Here is an 18679-nt window from a genome sequence, read left to right as displayed (position 1 = left end):
TTGGGTTTTCATGAGCTGTATGCCAAAAATCATCAGTATTAAAACAAAAAAAAGACCAGAAATATTTCAGTTGGTGTGCAATGAATCTAAAATATATGACAGTTTAATTTTTAACATTACATTATGGAAAATAATGAACTTCATCACAATATGCTAATTTTTTGAGAAGGACCTGTATATTGTGCACAACATAGAAAGTTTAGAAGCAGGCAGCTCATTAATATACAAAATCATGAGTATGTGTCAACATAAAGCAATCATAGCTACCAAATTTTTTGTTTTGCACAAACTCTACTGCTTTAGTGTTAAATTTTCTGTCAGTCTTACTGAAGTTGAAAAATAAATATTTTATACGTTTCAAAGGCTTTCACTGATGCACGAATGCTCTCACAATGCTTCAGTGTCACAATGACAGAAATTGTATTCAGGCCTTTTCCCCCAAATAATTTGCATGGGCCTTCAATAGAGAAAGTAACTGCAGTCCATTTGCTACTACCCCTTGAATATTAGTCAGTTCTTCATAAACCTAAATAAATTACTCATAAACAACTGAAGCAGTAGAATTAGTGTAGGATAACAATAAAAATATTTGTATCTGCTCCACAATTGTTTGTCACGACTATACGTCTTCACGGTTACACTCGTGACTGTTTGGTCTCTTGTAGCGCCTGGTGTCGATGAACATGCCTCTGAACAGTGATGGAACGGTTATGTTCAATGCCACACTGTTTGCTTTGGTCAGAACTGCACTCAGGATCAAGACAGAAGGTAACAGACACAAAAAAGGGCAAACAGTTTCCACAAAACTAGTCAAATCAAGCTAGCAAACATGTAAACAATAGTCTTCCAAGACAATGAAAGACAATTAAGTCATATTGGTAGTTAAAAGGAAAAATATTTTGGGGTGCTGTTTGAACTGGGTTATTTTTTGGCATTTTCACATTTTCAGGCCTCAGTTGTAAGTGTGGCAGCTTCTCTTCAAACATCCTGATTGTGTGCTGTGTATTGTATGACCAGGTAATCTGGAGCAGGCTAACGAGGAGCTAAGAGCAATTGTGAAAAAGATCTGGAAGAGAACTAGCATGAAGCTGTTGGATCAAGTAGTGCCCCCTGCTGGCGGTACGTACCCTCCTTAATGTCTATGTGATTTCTCTGAAACTAAAGTGCTGCATTATTTAAAACTATTTTTAAATGTAAAACTTTTTTAATTGGTTTGCAGATGATGAAGTAACAGTTGGAAAGTTCTACGCCACCTTCCTCATCCAAGAATATTTCCGCAAGTTTAAGAAGAGAAAAGAACAAGGCCTGGTGGCCAAGGTGCCTCCCAAAACTGCCCTTTCTCTGCAGGTACTCACTAGAGTTTTGTGTTTTGCTTTGATGATTTGGATATTTTAAAAAAAAAGTGAAGCAAAGAGTAGCAATTGATGGTGCTTGATTTATGTGAAGGCGGGCCTGCGGACGCTTCATGACATCGGTCCAGAGATCAGAAGGGCCATCTCTGGAGACTTGAACGTGGAGGAGGAGATAGATAAAGGCATGAAGGAATCTGTGTCAGCTGCATCTGAGGACGATATCTTCAGGGTAAAGGTTGGATACACACACCCCCACTCACTCTCCAAAGAGAGAGAGAGAGCGAGAAAGAGGCAATTGGCACCAGCTTGAGGGTCCATCCATACCAAGATACATGCCTGCATGTGCTCAATGCCTCATAGAGACATAAGTAAGCAGCATGCCCCACCATATTAGCTTCGCTGCATTATATGATTTGACAGTAAATAAGTGATGATGGAAAAAGCAGAGTGGACCGAACCAAAGCTTAACGTCAGTGTTTTTCCAACAATGTTAAGACAGGTAGCTTTTAATTAGTTTACCCAAACAATTACAAGCAGAATTTAATCATTTTCACCAAGAAAAACAGGCAAAAGTCCAAATCTAGCTATTTGCTGAACTGAAACAGATGTTTCTTGTCTTTCCAACAGCAGACAGTTCATCTAAAGACACGGTTTTTCCCAAAGCCTAATCTTCTATCATGCAGTCACGTAGGACTGGTAACCATTCCTCCTTCAGGTCTATAGTGACTACCAAATATGGTGACTGCTATTTGAACTTCTAGAATATTAAATTATAGTCAGAGTATTTGAACTACCTTCTTTTACCACTGAAAAATATATTGATTTTTTTTTTGACTCTTCACTGAAATATTGAGTTGCAAGTCTTCAATTTTCAACGTCATTTTAGGTTTTTGTATGCTATACTTAGGTTGTAACTATATTTTTACACTGAAAAAGTCTACCTCTTATTAATGAAGAAACAAAACTGAAGAGGTGATTTTCTTTTGTTTTCTAAATTAAACGACTACTCTGTCATCAGACTTTTTATGACATAGAGCTTGTGTCTTTCCTTTTAGCTTTGGCTTTATTGCTGCTTTGCTTGATTAAGGACTGATGGTCTTTGCTTTGCATTTCCATGTGGTAAAGAATTATTACTTCAAACAGCAGAGGTGTGGATTCAAGTCATGTGACTTTGAATCATGTCAGTCTCAAATTTAACAAACTATAGACTTGACAAAATCAAAGACCTTAGACCTGATTTGGACTTTCACGCCAATGACCAAACAGAAAGTTTGTTAGAAGATAAAAGTGATGGCTTTTAAATTCTCATAATCCCACAACTAACTTGGCAGAGATACTACAAATAATTTAATTTGATGCCCAGACTTCAAGGAGGTCAAAGACATTTTTATTTGAATTAGGAACATGTAGGTTGAAACCTAGAGAGGAACTTTTTACATCATTTAAAAATCTCAAAATTATTGTTATTTTGAATAAATTATTAAAATTACTCAAGACTTGAATCAAGTTTTAGGTGGAGGAACTTGAGACTTACTTGTTACTTGCAACACAATGACTGGGTCCCACCTCTGATAATTACTGTGCATTTAAAAAGTACTACAATCACCTCATCTTTTTCACATTTTAGTCAAAAAGCTAAGTTCAATGTATTTTATTGGATCTTTTTGTGATACTCCAACACAAAGTGGTGGCAGGTTGTAAAATGTAAGGAAAGAAAATGTTTTTAAAACTTGTTACAAATACATGCAAAGTATTTGTATTGGTCTTTTCAGAGGTTCAGACTAAATTAGACTGAATACAACTGCATGTTAGACTTTCAGATTTTTTCCTGTCAAAAATAATTTGTAATAGAAAAGCTAAGGTAAAGAAATACATAATTTCAATTATCCATGGTTCTGAAACAAATTCTCATCAATATGCAAAGTTTGTGGTTGTTACATGACAAAATGTGAAAAAGGCAAGAGGTGTTACTACTTCTGAAAGGCATTGCATTACTAAAACACAGAAAGAGTTTTTCACCCGTTCTTGGGAAGTTTTTCTGCGCCCGTAACTAAGTCCTCTGTCTTTTTAAACAGCGAACGGGTGGTTTGTTCGGCAACCACGTCAACTACTACAACCAGACAGACGGCCGTGGGTCCTTTCCACAGTCCTTCACCACTCAACGTCCCTTGCACATAAGTCAGAAAGGGTCTCCATGCGAAGGGGAAAGCCCGTCACACGAGAAGCTGATGGACTCGACCACGTTCACCCCTTCATCGTACTCCTCATCAGGTTCAAACGCCAACATCAACAACGCCAACAACACTGGAATGACCGGAGTGACGACCCAGGGCGTCAGTCGCTTCCCAAGCCCGTCCATAAGCACGGTGGATGGGCACACAGGCCAGCCCCTCACACCCATCCTACTACCTAGATCAGCGTGGTGTTTCCCTCCAAAAAGGTGAGTCTTGAAATCCTCTTTACAAACCTTACTGCATCTTCACGCAACTGTTGCCCTCAGAGCTTTAATTTCTTTCATACTCTTGCCTTTAAAGTTTATCCTCAATATAGAGAGTTAACATAATTTTTAAAATTTACAATTGCCTCCAGACGTAAATGAGTCCACTATTTTCTTCTCTTCATCACCTGCTTTCTCTCCTTCTCTCTTGTTTCTGTTGGCAAGCAGGATGTTTTATGACACCCTCATGCGGTATGTCGCCAGGGGTCAGAGAGGGAATGTGTGTGGGTTCTTTAAGCTTCCTGGGTGTGCACAGAAAAAAAAAGAAAAGAAAATCTTATGATGCTTTACAAAGAAGCATAGCTGTCAAGGTGCAACAATGGCACTTGCTGCTATGCATATAATGCGGTAGTTGCTACAGCAAAAGCCAGGCTTCGCAGTGCAGCTTTAAAGTCAGCTACCAAAGCCAGAGATGGACTGTTTGGTGCAACATGCCCAAACCTCTCCTGTCGAGGGCTTCTGCTGCTGCTCTTTTATTGAACATCACAGCAGGTCTGGGTTAGACATAACTAGCTTCCTCACCTCTGGAGAAACCTTATTAAATATTTTAAAGCTTATAGTCATACTTTTAAAGCAAATCAAAACCATAGAACAGGTAAGCAAATATAACTGAATGTGCATCAACATGCACAGCAGAAACCATCTTCATTATTACTGAAGCAAATATCTACAGACTTCCACATCTGTGCCAGCCAATCAGAACCAAGGAATGACGCTCCTGGATTGGCTGCTTTGCAAACTACAGCCAATAGCACGTCAAGTAGCATTGCAGCTAGGTATTTTCTTAAAAAAATAAAATAAAACAAATAAAACAGCCAGGAATAGGCAAATTTTCCATGAGTAACTTTGGGTTATACTCCACAGAAAAATCTGTGAGTACGTAAGAGCAAATAGGTTGAGGTGGAAATACACAGACAACTTCATGCCTTTGTGGTCTGAAGAAAGTAAAATTATTCAATTCAATTCAAAGCTTGGGTTGACATTGGTCCTCCAGATTGACAATGACCTTAAATATACCTTCAAATTAGTTAGAAAATGTCTTCAGGACAACAAAGTCAAGTTGCAGAATGTCCATTACAAAGCAAATGTATAAAAATGATGAAAACATATTCTAAAAATTCTCTTTTTTTCTGTACTTAGGCTAATATGTTTTGGTAATCATGACTTAAAACAGGAAAAAAAAAGTTTCCCTGATTCAATGTATGTAAATATCTGGTTTCAACTAGCTAAGAAACCAGACATGCACTGAGCTCCATACCTAACCGTTTTGTGGTATGTATTATCAATAAAATATATAAGAGCTGTTCAATAAATATGTCTTAAAATCAAGCCTTAAAATCCTTCTACACCTGTATGTCAAGTTTTGACCATCTGACTGGTAGCCTAAATATTTTTGAGTTGGATAGCACATTTTCTATATTTACATATATTTAGCATCGGATAACCAACAAGAATATTAACATCCTTAAAAAACTACGGTTTATGCATTTTATGTTCTTTAATCTTAAGCCAGGTTTATTTACTACCTTTTCTTTTACCACAAATGATATTTGGTGATTTAGCACATATAAATCAAAATGTAAACTTTCAGAGAGACTGATCTACATAGCAAGAGGACAGGCTTCGTTATGAATTCATCAGTCGTCCTGAATGGTTTTATTAAAGTTTTACTTGAACACTGATCTAACCCAGAATTTGCTGTGGAACCCTGAAATAGCTGACATTTTATTTTATTTTTCTTTACCAGAATGTTTTCAGAATACATTTACATTTTGCTGCACAAATAAGAGGAAAAAAAAAAAAACCAACATATTACGGAATTCATTTTTTACAATATATTCAAGACTTGGTGAGGCAGGTTGTGGGAAATTTGTGCTTTTATACAAACACTCTGGTGAAGAAGAAAAGGACTGAAATTTAAATGTCAGAATGTTTCCTTAAAGCTGAAATCTGGAGTATGAAACGGATCCAACTGATAAGACATCTTTGAAAGTGTTTCCTGATTAAAAAAAAACAAAAACCTGCAATTTGTTGTGATGAAACAGAACTGACAGCCTTTGACATATTGACTTTGTAATCCTTCTTTCCAACTCCAAATCAGAAAAATATGGAATGACACTATGGACCCAAGATATTGAGCATTTTTTTTCTAAGCAGGAGAAAAGCAGGAAAACTTGGATATGGTGACACAGATGGAGTCCCAAATACTAGCTGTCAGGAGGAATGAATCACAAAAACACATTTAAAGATTACTCTTCAGTGTCCTCAGACAATATTCTAAAAACATTATGATCAAACAAAATTTGCTTCAGTTTGTCCATTGCATGCACACTTTTGCATTCAAATATAGTCAAAGTGAATTTAATCTTTCACTTTAAAACTTTTTCTTCAATGACGCCCCGTTTAATTTGCTGTAAAGTCAATGCTGTCGGAGCCTATGCCGGTGAAATTCAACTCAACATTATTCTCTCATATGCTTTTCAAAGATGTCTGAATTTCAGTCTGGCTATCATTTCTCATATTCCAAGTGTTGTCTTCAGTGCTATTCACCTTTTTTGCTTCAACAAAACAACCATAAATCCCAGCCGCTTCTCTGCAGGTTTCCCCCCCCCTCCTACTACCGTTTTCCATTTGCAGTAGTCAGGTCACTCCAGGTTTTTATCCCTCTCCTCTGAAGCTCATTGCTGTTCTGCTGCTAATCAGCTGCTTTTTTTTAATGTGTTTGCATATGTTTCTCAATGTGCCTCCATCTGTGATGTGTGTCTGTGTTAATTTTGTTTGTGTTTGTTTGCTGTGCTTGTTTGGTCGCTGGCCAATTTATTTGTAGCTCGGACTCGAGTGACAGTCGTCTGCCAATCATCCAGAGAGGGGAGGGGTCAACAGAGGAGACGTACGATGAGAGTTATGGTGACGACAGGGAGTACCAGGACGATGAGCACTCACTTTCTTCTGACATGTACTGCTGAAAAACACTCACAGTTTAGCCTTTAGCCTGCATCTGATCAGAGCACATGGCTGATTTCATTTTTTCTTGTGTATTTATTTGTACCCTTTTTAGGTTGGTGTATCATGACGAAACATGTAAACAGCTCACTCCTATGGAGGAAGCAGAAGAAGTAGAGGAGCAAAAAGGAGGAGGAGGGTGGCAGTCTCCACGAAGAGTCTTCCTCTGTCCAACTACCCTGGGTGTGTACAAAGATTCACGTACAGAAATTTGTGCGACCACCTTCTGTATAAATATACAGGATGTAATTTGTACATTTGCATTTTTTTGTGTGCCATTTGTGTGTCAGCACGGAGATCTTCCTTCCACCTGGAGTGTCTCCGGAGGCAGACAAGGCCAGATGTCTCGCAGAAGACTGCTGTACCTTTACATCTTGTACATCACCAGGTAGTAAACGTCGGCAAAATTTGTCAAAAGAAAAAACAGACTGATGTAATCTTTTAACCCTCCCCCAGTTTTAAGAAAAATTTTGTCATTTAGATCTCACGGGTTTTTTGCTCTGTGCGCGGTCCAGCGAGGTCACACTGACCCTGAGTGTTCTTTTCTGGAATGCTTCTAGAACATCAAGTACTTTCTGTTACTTTTGTAGTGTACACGTAGTTTTCTGAAACTTTCACTGATTTTTCCAAGTTTTGCTGAATATCTGGAAAAGTAACTGCCAACTTCCAGAACAGCAAATGTTAAATTTCTGAAAGCATACAGTAAATTCCAGTGAAATATCCAAGTATCTCCAGGGATTATGTGGCAAGTTGCACGAAGTAAATGTTACTTGTCACGCTCCAGGAAAATGCCAGGCAAGTTTCATAAAAGTCTCAACGTTTCAAAAAGTAAATATTGAGTTCCATGAAAATACCTAAAAAAAATATCTGAGCCAAGTACAATTTAAGTTTCACCAATGTTCATGGAAAATTTAGTCAGAAATGCCTGTCAAGTTTCACAGAAGCCCTAGAAAGTACCTGGTAAGCTTCAAAAAACAGACCCCTACCTTTCTAGTGACAGAACAACCTTTTAGAGCAACCCTGTAGTCAAAAAACTGCAATTTCGGGAAAAAAAAAAAAAAAAAAAGATTTTACTAAGTGCACCTGTATTATAATTGCCTTTTTGCCCCTCTTCTGTTTTCTCTTCCAGGCTCTTGCAGTGGCAGGTTTGAGTCCCCTTTTGAGAAGGAGTCACTCACCTACCCTCTTCAGCCGACTTTGTTCCACGCCTGCAGCAAACCCCACAGGTACATATCAAAGGCCATCAAGATGAAAAATTATTGCCTTTTCTACAGACATAGGTTCCACATTTAACAAAAGGAAAATAAATAATTGAAACCAGAATTTGGATGTTTTACTCCCAGTGAGTTCCCCTTGTACCCGTTGTGATTTTCTCTCCTATTTTCCTCTTTTTTTGTGTTTGTAGACCAATGCAGTGATGCCTCCCAGCAGCGAGTTCCTTCTCTAAGACTAGAGGGCTCCAACTCTCATGAAAAGCTCAATACCAGTCTGCCTTCTGTAAATTGTGGGCCCTGGTAAGACCTAAACTTAGATGGTTTCATATTAAATAACAGTTGGTAGCATAGACTCAGAACCTGTTGCTTTTTTTTTAAATCAAATAAATGCCTTGCACTTAGGTACAACGACAGTAATGGGAATAGCCCAGTGGACAGTCCTAGCCCTACGCCGGTGCCCAGTCAAAGGCCACCGCGGCCGGTGTCACTCACTGTACCATCGCTTTCGGGGAAGGACCCCAGCTCGCTGTCTCATGGCAGTGCAGGCAGTCTAGTGGAAGCGGTAAGTCTCTGCTGCATCTCATCTACATCTATTAGCATACATATTGAAAGAAAAACAGTCATAATGCTTTGTGAAAGTATTCAAATATGACACACCAGCTCAAGACAGCGAATAATTCTGAAGTGGAGAAATGATACATGGTTTTTGAAAGTTTTTACAGACATCTGAAAAGTGCTGTGTGTATTTGTATTCAGTACCATTTACTTTGATGGTTTCAAATGGAAAAACATTACAACTATCTTCAGAAGTCATCTAATTAGTAGTCTACTGAACCATCAGAAAAATCAGTTTGCTGAAAATTTTATGACAATAACTAAAAGCCGTTACCTCCTGCATTTCTGTGTGATCTTTAAATCGTTATCTCTTGCAATGAGTCTGCAGTACAAATGTTGTATTTCTCTCTGAGAAGGTATTGCTCATATAAGCCAAAGACAGTGTGACGTCAGATCGTCAGTTCTCGAATTCCCGAAATCACACAAAACCTCATAAAAGTGTACGAAGCGTCAGTGTGATCCCGCCACAGAGGGTTAAAAAAAAAACAAAACAAAAAAAACTTCTGGGGTCTTTTAATAAAGGTTTTAAGAGGTATGGAGCAAACTACAAGACAAATTTGGGGTAGAACGGACAGAGCCGCCGCCCAAAGACCAAACTAAAGAAGAATGAGGAAAATCTTAACTCTCAAAAAGACTTATAGTGTTAATTGAAGCATTAGGTGGCTCTACAAAGTATTGACTCAGGGCAGCTAAATAGAATGCATACCATTTAAATGCTGTTTATTTTAATTCTTAATTATGCATGACTTCATGTTTACCCATCAGACAAAATCTGATTAAAACATACTTGTGGCTGTAAAATAAACATGATTTTCAAAGGCTTTAGCAAGGCACTAACTCCTTGCTCCCTTTTTCTTCCTTATGCTTTTTGTTTCAAAGGTTCTTATATCAGAAGGTTTGGGTCATTTTGCCCAGGACCCTTCATTCATTGAGGCAACCAAAGCAGAGTTAGCTGATGCCTGCGACATGACCATTGAGGAGATGGAGCACGCAGCCAGCAACATTCTCAATGGCAACACTGCCACAAACCCCACATCAAGCACCTCTTCCACCTCTCAGCACAGCCCTAATGGCAGCCTCCCCTGCCACAATGCAGCAGCAGCTGCAACGCACAGGGACCGAATCACCGGCCTGAGTCCAGGCGACGCGGAGGCAGAGGCCGGAGGGGGCAGGGGCTACATCCACGGTCCATCCTCTATAGAGGAGCGACAGGAACTGCTATCTAGAGTGGGAGGGCGAGAAGAGGAGGAGGAAGAGGCAAATGTGAGGGAAGAGAGGCCCCACAGAAGTTCAGCTGTGGTGGCAGGAGCACGGCAGAAGAACAGCAGGCTTTTGGAGGATGAGGATTTGGAGTGCGTGACGAGCTTGTAGGTGCCGCCTTGGCAGCTTTGATCAGCAAACTGGCCCGTCAGAGGCTGAGGTTTGTCAGTGCTGGCGAACAGTGCGGCGGCTGGTTGGCTCACTCTGTCACTCTGGACAATGGCGGCCAGCGATGCACCTTTAACACAACAAGACTTTGTCGGGTTTAATTGAGTTAGTATGTGTGTCTGCAGTAAAGTATATCAGACTATATACTATCTGAGTGTGTGCTTCTGTGTGTCTGTGTGTGTGTTTTTCTCTATTTGTACTCGTATGTGTGTGTTCACCACACGTGTCAGAGTGTGGCTCTAAAGTGCCTCACAGTTTTATCATGTCCTCAACCTGGGATGAGCAGGAAAATGGAGATAAGCAAAAAAAAAAGACAAAGGACAGACTGAATGGAAGAAAGATCAAACAAAGAAGCAGGAAGTCCTTTTATGGACAGTACCGTTAATGTTTTCATTTCTTATGCCTAATTTGGTAGTGTGTTATTGTTGTCTGACTGGCCGCCATGACGCCAGGTAGAGGACACGAGACCAGCTCATGGAGGGTCTCTTGAAGATTACCATCTGACCACAGCCCCTCCTGTGGTCAAAGGTCAACTCGTTCTTCGTTCAACGATGAATAAGCGCTGTATTGTGTAAAACGGGGACAAGAATGCCCCGTTTAAATCCCGTTTCCTCCTCTTCCAAAGCTACGGGAACCTGGAGCACAGTCCTGCCAGCCCGAGAGTGGATTTAGGGGGACACGCTGCCCCCCAGCCAGGTGTGGGAGGGAGGATTGGAGGAATGATTTAGCAGCCACAACAGGGCTGTAACAGGAAGGGGGGAAACTTCCTGGCCAACAGGGAGATGGCTGGCTCTTTTTTTCTCTCAGCTGGTTTTCTCAGCTGGACTCCAGCATGAGACCAACTCACCTCGACATAGCTCCACCACATCCACCCTTTCCTTGTTTGGCTCCACCAAACAGGAAACTAGAGGAGCAACTGGTGGCTAAGCAGAGACAGAAAGTACCCTTCAGCCCCCTTCTCTGCCTCATACCTCACTGTTCCTCACTCCTTTCTCTATCCTATCCTTCCTCCCTCTCCTTTGCTATCTTACAACCACTCACCCCTTATAGCTGGATTTTTGTGCTTTTTTCAGCACTTGAGGAGGCGAATGTTTGTCATGCAGGGCTACCCAGATGGTAAAGTGGAGGGAAGAATGGGAGTGACCAATTGAAAGGAAGAAATAAAAAGAACACTCTGGTCAAGGGGGTGGGGGTGTTCCGCAGCAGAAATGCCGTCAATCAACCTCACTTCCTTCTCTGGGGCACCTCCTCTTCCTGTCAGCTTGGAATCCTGTCGGATTTGCTGCCACACACTCTTTCTACAGACCGTGCCCACTATGTATTTAACAGTTCAATATTGTGCAAAACTGGCTAGCCATGACAATATTTTGTTTTATATTCATGACGTTATTGTTTTAATTTATCTTTGATTTGTTTGCACAATCGGGGTGCTGGTCTTATAAATGTATTTTTGCTCGGTTTATTTTTAGGAAAAAAATTTTTAGAGGTTTTAAGTATCGAAGCAGGGCGTAGTGTGTGCGGGTGAGTGTACCTATAAATGTCTGTGCATATGCGAGTCTGCATTTTAGTACAACTTATGAGTGTGTGAGATGGAGTGTGTGTGTGTGCGCGTGTGTGTGGGAGGGTCTTTCTCTCTATCTGTATGCACCTTTTACAGATTCTATTTATTTATTTATTTTTTCCAGAAGAGAAAATCTGTGGGAATGTGTGCGTGTTTTCTTGTGTACTATAAAAAGCTGATTTTAAGCCTATACAGTAAATTAAGGTAGCATTACAAGTATGTTATGTGTGTGAGAGGGTGTGTCTTTGTAGTAATGGGCCTCCTTAACACAGGGTTAACGTGGACAGGCATACTTCCAAAGCTTTGTGGTTACGTTAGCACGGTTTTTACTTTTCTTAGCCAAGAGGCCGAGAGAAAAGTGTCATTTTTGAACTCTAGTCATTGCATAGCTTTTCTTTACTCCCCCATTTGGATATAGGCTGGGGTGAGGTCTGTGGTCAGATAAAACTGCTGATCAGGAAGTGTATAGTATTTGGCCAGAGGTCACGGAGCCTTTCACATAGGGATGTCTTAATCCGAAGTATTTGCCTCCAGTAAACAATTCAAACAATACAAGAGTATTGGCATTTTGTCAATACAGAATGAAAGTTCAAAAGTTCATCAAGATTGATGCCATGTATGTGCCTGAAAACCAATATAAATATTTTCAAATTGGCACTTTATTATAATCGTCATGAATAAATCATTAATTAACTATGATAAATCGCCTTTTTAAGTGCTATTTTCCCAGCACAATTACATTTAAAAAACCCTTAAATGGAACCTGTCCAATGACACAAAGTAGGTTATAAAACATGTCCAGGTCTAAAAAAAAAAAAAAAATTTTCAAGAACGGAAGAGAAACAAAGTCGGTGACATCTCAATACAGCCTAAAGAGGGTTACGGTAATTTCCCGACTCCAGCAAACCACCGGGGGCCACATAATCCACTAACACAGAAAACACACAACAGTGATAAATTTTCCCAGGAGTGGCAAAAGAAATTATCATTTGAAAACTGCATTTTGTATTCACTCAGGTAATCTTTTTTACTGATATTAAAAAGTCTTTGGTTATCTGAAATATTTAGGTTTGGCAAATAGCCAAAAGCAGAATAAATCTCAAAGAAAACAAATACTTGTCAAAACCCTTTCTTGTATCGTTTTGAAAACGGGAGAAATCCATTATCGATTATTAATTCACCTATGATTCAGTATTTTAGGGGACGTGTGGCAACTTTATACACTTTACCAATAACACTCTGGACATAACGTTAGATTTTTTTCTCACTAAAGGAGTTTCTGCAGGACCATGCTATGTTTAACATATATCTGACTTGGCACATGTAGATAGCCTTCAATAAGCTCACATGTTGCTAACGCTTACGTTTTCATGCAGAGTAGTTTGCTGTAGTGCTAAGCAAATGCCAGCAGGTTTACTCTGTTTTGTTAAAAGTTGTTTATAAAGTGGCTTGTTGGATATTCCAGTGTGGTTCCAGCTCATCATCTTTGAACATAACTTGCACGAGAAGTTGTTCCTTGGCTTAGGGCACCTAAAATCTGCCACTATTTGTGGTCTCAGGAGTTGAGTTCAGTGTTCAGACTCGGGACATCCCTAATTACTACAGTTGCATTTCTCCTTATTCATAAGGACAGAAAAGTTTAAATTTATACTGCCACAGTGACACATCCATGAATACCTAGGGCTGTTGTCCAGTTGCTGCAAGACTTAATAAAACCTCTTTGAGACTCCGATCACAAAAATATTTTATTCCCAACACACAATCGAGAAACATGGATTTTCAGAGTGATTTCATTCACTGGTTACATTGGTTGCTGGATAAATTGTAATACAAGCTAGAGCCATTTATCATGTATGATTATGCATCAGGAAAAATAATTAGGTCGCCTTGAAGGGAGTATGGCTTTAAAAAAATTTTTTGTCTCCAACTAAATAGCAGGTTAATTTTTTTATATAATAAATTCACATGTATTACTTAATTATAAAGTGGATCTACTCGAGACAAGGTCATAGCATGTTTGGATCTGAGATGCAGCTTTTTGAGGAACTTTTGAGGATTTTTTTAAACAAACAATTTAGATAAGAATCTAAATAAAGCAAAGAAAACTCAGTAAAATTGCTAAAACTTAACTCAGATGTAAATACATCAAAATATTTGATTGAAACAGCTAAAGCTGAACCAAAGTCGTATATATTTTTAAGCCATTACTGACAAGAGTAATTTTAACTAAACTCCAACATGTTGGAAAAGCTTTTGTCATCCGACGTCCCATTTTTATAAATAAAAGTGAAATAAATTACAGCTCACACAAAAACACCAACATACATCAACATATGCCCAAAAGATTTTTTTTTCCTTGGATTTCCCATCACTGTCGTGCTCTACATGTGAAACAGAGCAGGTTTGTGGCAGCGGAGAGTATGCATAAACACACTGCCATACACTGCATCCTGTGCCAGTAACAGACTTCTGTCATTATTATGCAATCTAAATGTGAATGTTGAGTGGGTTTATAGCTGCAGTGCTGTTACCGTCTTGTGTTTCTGACAATATCCTGAAGTTTGGGTCCTCACCTTCCCAAACTTCCACAGGAGCCTGTGGCTTCCTTAAGACCACCTTGGCATTTCTTACAGTTTATCTGAACTTGTCTGGAAACCCAAACTGAAAGTTCATTTCTTGGCCATTTGCTCATTTACGTTTTAAGCTGTTTCAACTGAATGTCTAAGGTGGAGAGATATGGTCTGCTTGAATCCTGAGCAGCATTTAAATTCAGATAATAAGCACTGTCTATCATTGTGTCTTGGTTTCTGTTTTTTTTTTTTTTTTCATTTTAATAGTTTGGAAGATGCTACTCTTAAATATTTATACTCATCTACTGACAGATATGGGGACTGTCTCAATGACAGATGTTATATATATACTGTAATTTATTTATGGTGAAAAATGTTCACTTCTTTTATCCTGACATATGCACAAAGCAGTCTGCGCATATCAGAAGTGCCCCAACCAGGCTTGCTTTGTGTTTTTCTTTTGCCGGTGTGAGAGATTCAGAGCCTTGTGGCGTCCCCCTGTGAAGTCAAGCAGCATTGCCGTTAGCATGACCGTTGAGGTGTTGTGTTGCAGTGTAATGATATAAGCAGGTGGGAACCTGCAATCCACAAGATATGCAAAAACAATGCAATAACTATGACTGTGTACAAAGTTCCTGAAGTAAACATGTGTGAAAGTCTACAAAAAAAGGAAAATCTGCTTCAAGATGTGTCATTTTCTCATTAACTCAGTGGTTTCCACAAAACAAAAAACCTAAAATACTTGAAATCAGGTACATTACAGTGCAGTATACTTAAGTTGTATTTATGTCTTTTGTCGCACTAGAGTTTTGGTTGAATCTGACCTGCAAACAGTGTTTTTTCTTGCTGCTGAATAACAATCTAGTTACAGCCGAGTCACAGTGGAAAAAAAAAATATTCTTTGTTTTTCGATAAGCAGGAAAACGCAGCTCGCTTCATGTTCCTGTCTCGACCCCTTTGTGGATTTGTTTTGCTTTTTAGGTGCATTTCTGAACGAGTTATACTATTTTCCTCAGATTCATCGGCATCAAATGAAGTCTGCATGTTTAGTTGTTTCATACTCATTACGTATCATATCACCTTGACAAACAGTAGCGTTTTCTACCTATAGTGCACATTACAACATTGGACTTGTGGCAGAGAGATATCTGGAAGATGATTTTGCATATCTTGTGTTTTATGGGCTTGTTTTGTACTTTCTGATACCCTGAGCTACCGAAAGATGTGAAAACATTAGTACGCAGAATACATTATTAGCTCCCAGGCCTAAACAGGCGTTTCTAACACGAGTTTTATTTTGCTTGTCATTACTAATTTGCTCTGCAGACCTATAGAAGATGAGCCAGTGGCAACTATTTCTGTTAAAAAGGACCAAAAAGTTCATATTTTCTTCATAAAAGTATGTTTTACCAGTCCAACGGTAATTATGTGAAGTGGTGAATATGACAAATCTGCACGATTACTACACATATTAATCAAAAGCATTGTAATTTGTTTCTGGTTTTTGTGCTAGTTCCATCCACCAAATGGAAACTGTGGATCCGTTACATCACTAAACCCGTTCCTACTCCTGCGTTTCACGAATCCCTGCTGTCTTTATGTACGTTTGGAGTAACAGTGGGTCAGACTGATTCACTCACTCCATGCTTTGATGAAAATTACTCCCTCTGCAGGTCAAAGTGAAATAATATACTGAAGTGAAAGCAAAGATTGATAAATGCTTGATTTTCTCCCTACCCCACTTTTGGCAGAATGATGACAATCTGGCGACTGATGACAATGGGAAGGCTATTTTGGAAAGTATTTGAGGGAATGATATTGGGAACTTTTTGGGTGGCTTAAGTTCTTACATGGTGGATTATATATTAAAATAACGTTCACATGCATGAGGCTCTCTCTCTTTAGAGGTATAAAGTATTGGTCCTATATAGCGGATTATACCTTTTTTCTCACCACTAGCTAAAGATTGTATATTTTTATATACTATATATAGCAAAAATGTATACAAATATAAATATTTAATCACAAGAATGTCAAGATAAGGAGCGGGAAGGGGACCTATATGAGAATGTATTTGGACTGGATGTCTTATTTGGGCCTAATGATAGGTGGCACTCCCAATGCGTTGACTGTGTTTTTAGCCAAAAGTAAAACCTGAAATAATATGGTTTTCTGAAGAAAAACATAACATCGTTCCTTGTTGCACATGATAAGCTTGCAAAGAGAAACAAAACTGTTCGCAACATTTCTGGAAATTTTGAAAACATTGCTGATTGGAAGGTTTTCATAGGAATTGATGCTAATAAACAGGAAATTAGGGACACAAGTAAAAATATTTTTCCTGGTAGACATACTTAAACAATAATATCCTGCCTTAGATTTATACAAAAATACAATCAAAATTTTAAGTAGTACAAGGAATCAAATGTATGGCTTTAATCTTCTAGTGCTCTGGAGTCAAACATGTGACCTTAATTCAGTTCAATCATCCATAATGGTCCAGGGTTTTTCCCAACCTAATTTTCTTGTTAAAAGGCAAACATTGTAGTTTAAACTTTACGTTCACTCCTACAAATTCATGTTAATTTCCATGGAGAGTTTCCAACTTTGAAAATTCCTGAAATTTTGCAACTACAGTACTTTTGTGCAACTTGTATACAAAGTAATCTGAGGATGTTGGTAACCATTTGAATCATTCTGCTGCATTTCGGATTTTCCAGTCCCACAAGTACAGCAAAATGTTGGGTTGGAAAAAGACTAAGTAAAAACAGTGGAGGTCTGATCACCATTAATGTTTCAACTTCAGTAAAAAAAAAAAAAGAAAAAGAAAAAGTAGGATGTTAAACAGATGTTAAACATCACGGCATTTCTGCAAGACACATGACAAATGTTGGTCTATTTTAATCCGCAGACAGACCTGAAATCTAACATGCTTTTGCTTGCGTTTGTCTTCGACACGTCAACCTACCAGCAGCCTGTCAACACAGGTCAAGGTCTGCTCATAAACCCCAACTGTAGCACTGAGAGACGCGTCTCTCTGGAAGTAGTCCTACATCAGCAAAACACGCATTATCCTAGCAACAAACCAAAAAAGAAAAAGAAAAAAAATCAACCTCTAAAGGACTAGATTTCCATATATTGTGAATAATCATAATTGTGTAGCTTCTATGCTTATCTTCCAGGATGAATTTGGAGGACTTGAACTACATCTGTATAGATTTTTATCTGCATTTTCTGCAGGCTAGAACGCAACATACATGTAGGTTCGCGTCTGGCTAGTTGATTTCAGCTTCACGCCGATACGATGCTCCTGCTGCTTTTTACACTGCAGGTTCCAGATGTAGAATCAGAACAAATTGTGTTATGTTAAAGGTTTTAAAAGAACATTTCATGTTTTTAAAGAACATGTTGGGTTGATCCTAAGAATGAAGTTTGAGCAGATTTTCTTTTTGGCTAAGGTGATCTGAATGTAGTTATGTTTCTGTGACAGAAAAGATGCGATGAGGGTTTGAATGATGACAGAGGGAAGCTGCTGCAAATTATTTTAAACCACATACAATATTAAAGTATTATGAGTTTTCCATTTTTGCAAGCATGAGGCTGGGAGAGAATTTTCCTCACGTTTCCTTAATGTGGATCTACCATTGTTGCAACTGAAGTGCTTTATATTTTTCTTGTAAATCACAGTCTTTGTTGTTCATGGAAAAATCATGACAAAATATTTTAAGATTGCTATTTTGAATAGAGATTATTATCTTTTCTAGGTGAAGTTAGCATAGTCTGTTGATGGAAAAAAATCTAATTAAAAACACTGATTCTTCTGTTTTTGGAGGCCATAAAGAAACATCTCTGTGTTTGCTATACAGATATTATTTTGATTATATTGATAAAGCAGACAGAAAGAGGGCAGAAAGTAAAAGATGGGATATATTAATATATTTAAGTGATTTCAATGAAACTGATGTATTTTAGATATTAAAATTATAGAAGGATATCAAAATTACAAAATGTAAACTGACAGCTTGATGCAGTATGTTGCATTCTGTTGTATGATTTTGATGTTTAAATAATAATAATAAAACAAAAAAGAAAAAAAAAACATCAGATTTTCAGTTCCCATGTTGTGAGAGTTTTGGAATTGTGCAGATGCTGGCTTTTTTCTATTTTTGACCTAGAGGGCAGCAGTGTTCCTGGTTTTATCATCAACAAGATGCTTCCATTAAATTGACACGAGTTTACTTTTTGCAAAGATTTCTTATCGTTGTTGCTTGTGCAAAAAAAAAAAAAAAAAAAAAAAAAGGAATCTTAATTATGTGTTTATTGATAAAATAGAAGTACAGCTAAGAGCAGTGCAGGATTCTGCAGAAACTGTATTGGGATGATGTATGGAAGGTATGCAAAACTACCACATAAAAAACACTTAATTTGCAATCTGTAAA

General features: G+C 38.4%; 1 protein-coding gene and 1 long non-coding RNA gene across 5 annotated transcripts in view; one reads left to right on the top strand and one right to left on the bottom strand.

Annotated features, from left to right (window-relative positions):
- LOC106962096 (voltage-dependent L-type calcium channel subunit alpha-1C-like) overlaps positions 1-18562 on the top strand; it is a 43732-nt gene extending 25170 nt beyond the window's left edge. For 3 of the 4 annotated variants that reach the window (XM_015056268.1, XM_015056269.1, XM_015056266.1), the window contains 13 exons: positions 666-768; positions 1018-1119; positions 1220-1347; positions 1447-1587; positions 3428-3792; positions 4018-4041; positions 6677-6805; positions 6908-7035; positions 7143-7240; positions 7982-8078; positions 8258-8366; positions 8469-8628; positions 9561-18562. In XM_015056268.1, the coding sequence (XP_014911754.1) occupies positions 666-768; positions 1018-1119; positions 1220-1347; positions 1447-1587; positions 3428-3792; positions 4018-4041; positions 6677-6805; positions 6908-7035; positions 7143-7240; positions 7982-8078; positions 8258-8366; positions 8469-8628; positions 9561-10052 (2076 nt within the window). In that variant the 3' untranslated portion in view covers positions 10053-18562. The remainder of the gene's footprint in view (positions 1-665; positions 769-1017; positions 1120-1219; positions 1348-1446; positions 1588-3427; positions 3793-4017; positions 4042-6676; positions 6806-6907; positions 7036-7142; positions 7241-7981; positions 8079-8257; positions 8367-8468; positions 8629-9560) is intronic. The other variant, XM_015056270.1, reaches the window with a different exon arrangement.
- LOC106962097 (uncharacterized) overlaps positions 1-18679 on the bottom strand; it is a 41040-nt gene that overhangs the window by 19275 nt on the left and 3086 nt on the right. The window lies entirely within an intron of this gene.

The sequence above is a fragment of the Poecilia latipinna genome, unplaced genomic scaffold (genome assembly GCF_001443285.1).
Source record: "Poecilia latipinna isolate Pla-1442-1.1 unplaced genomic scaffold, P_latipinna-1.0 Scaffold1371, whole genome shotgun sequence".
In the NCBI taxonomy this organism is placed as follows: domain Eukaryota; kingdom Metazoa; phylum Chordata; class Actinopteri; order Cyprinodontiformes; family Poeciliidae; genus Poecilia; species Poecilia latipinna.
Note: the sequence above shows the minus strand (reverse complement) of the source record. Positions and strands in the feature narration are given on the sequence as shown.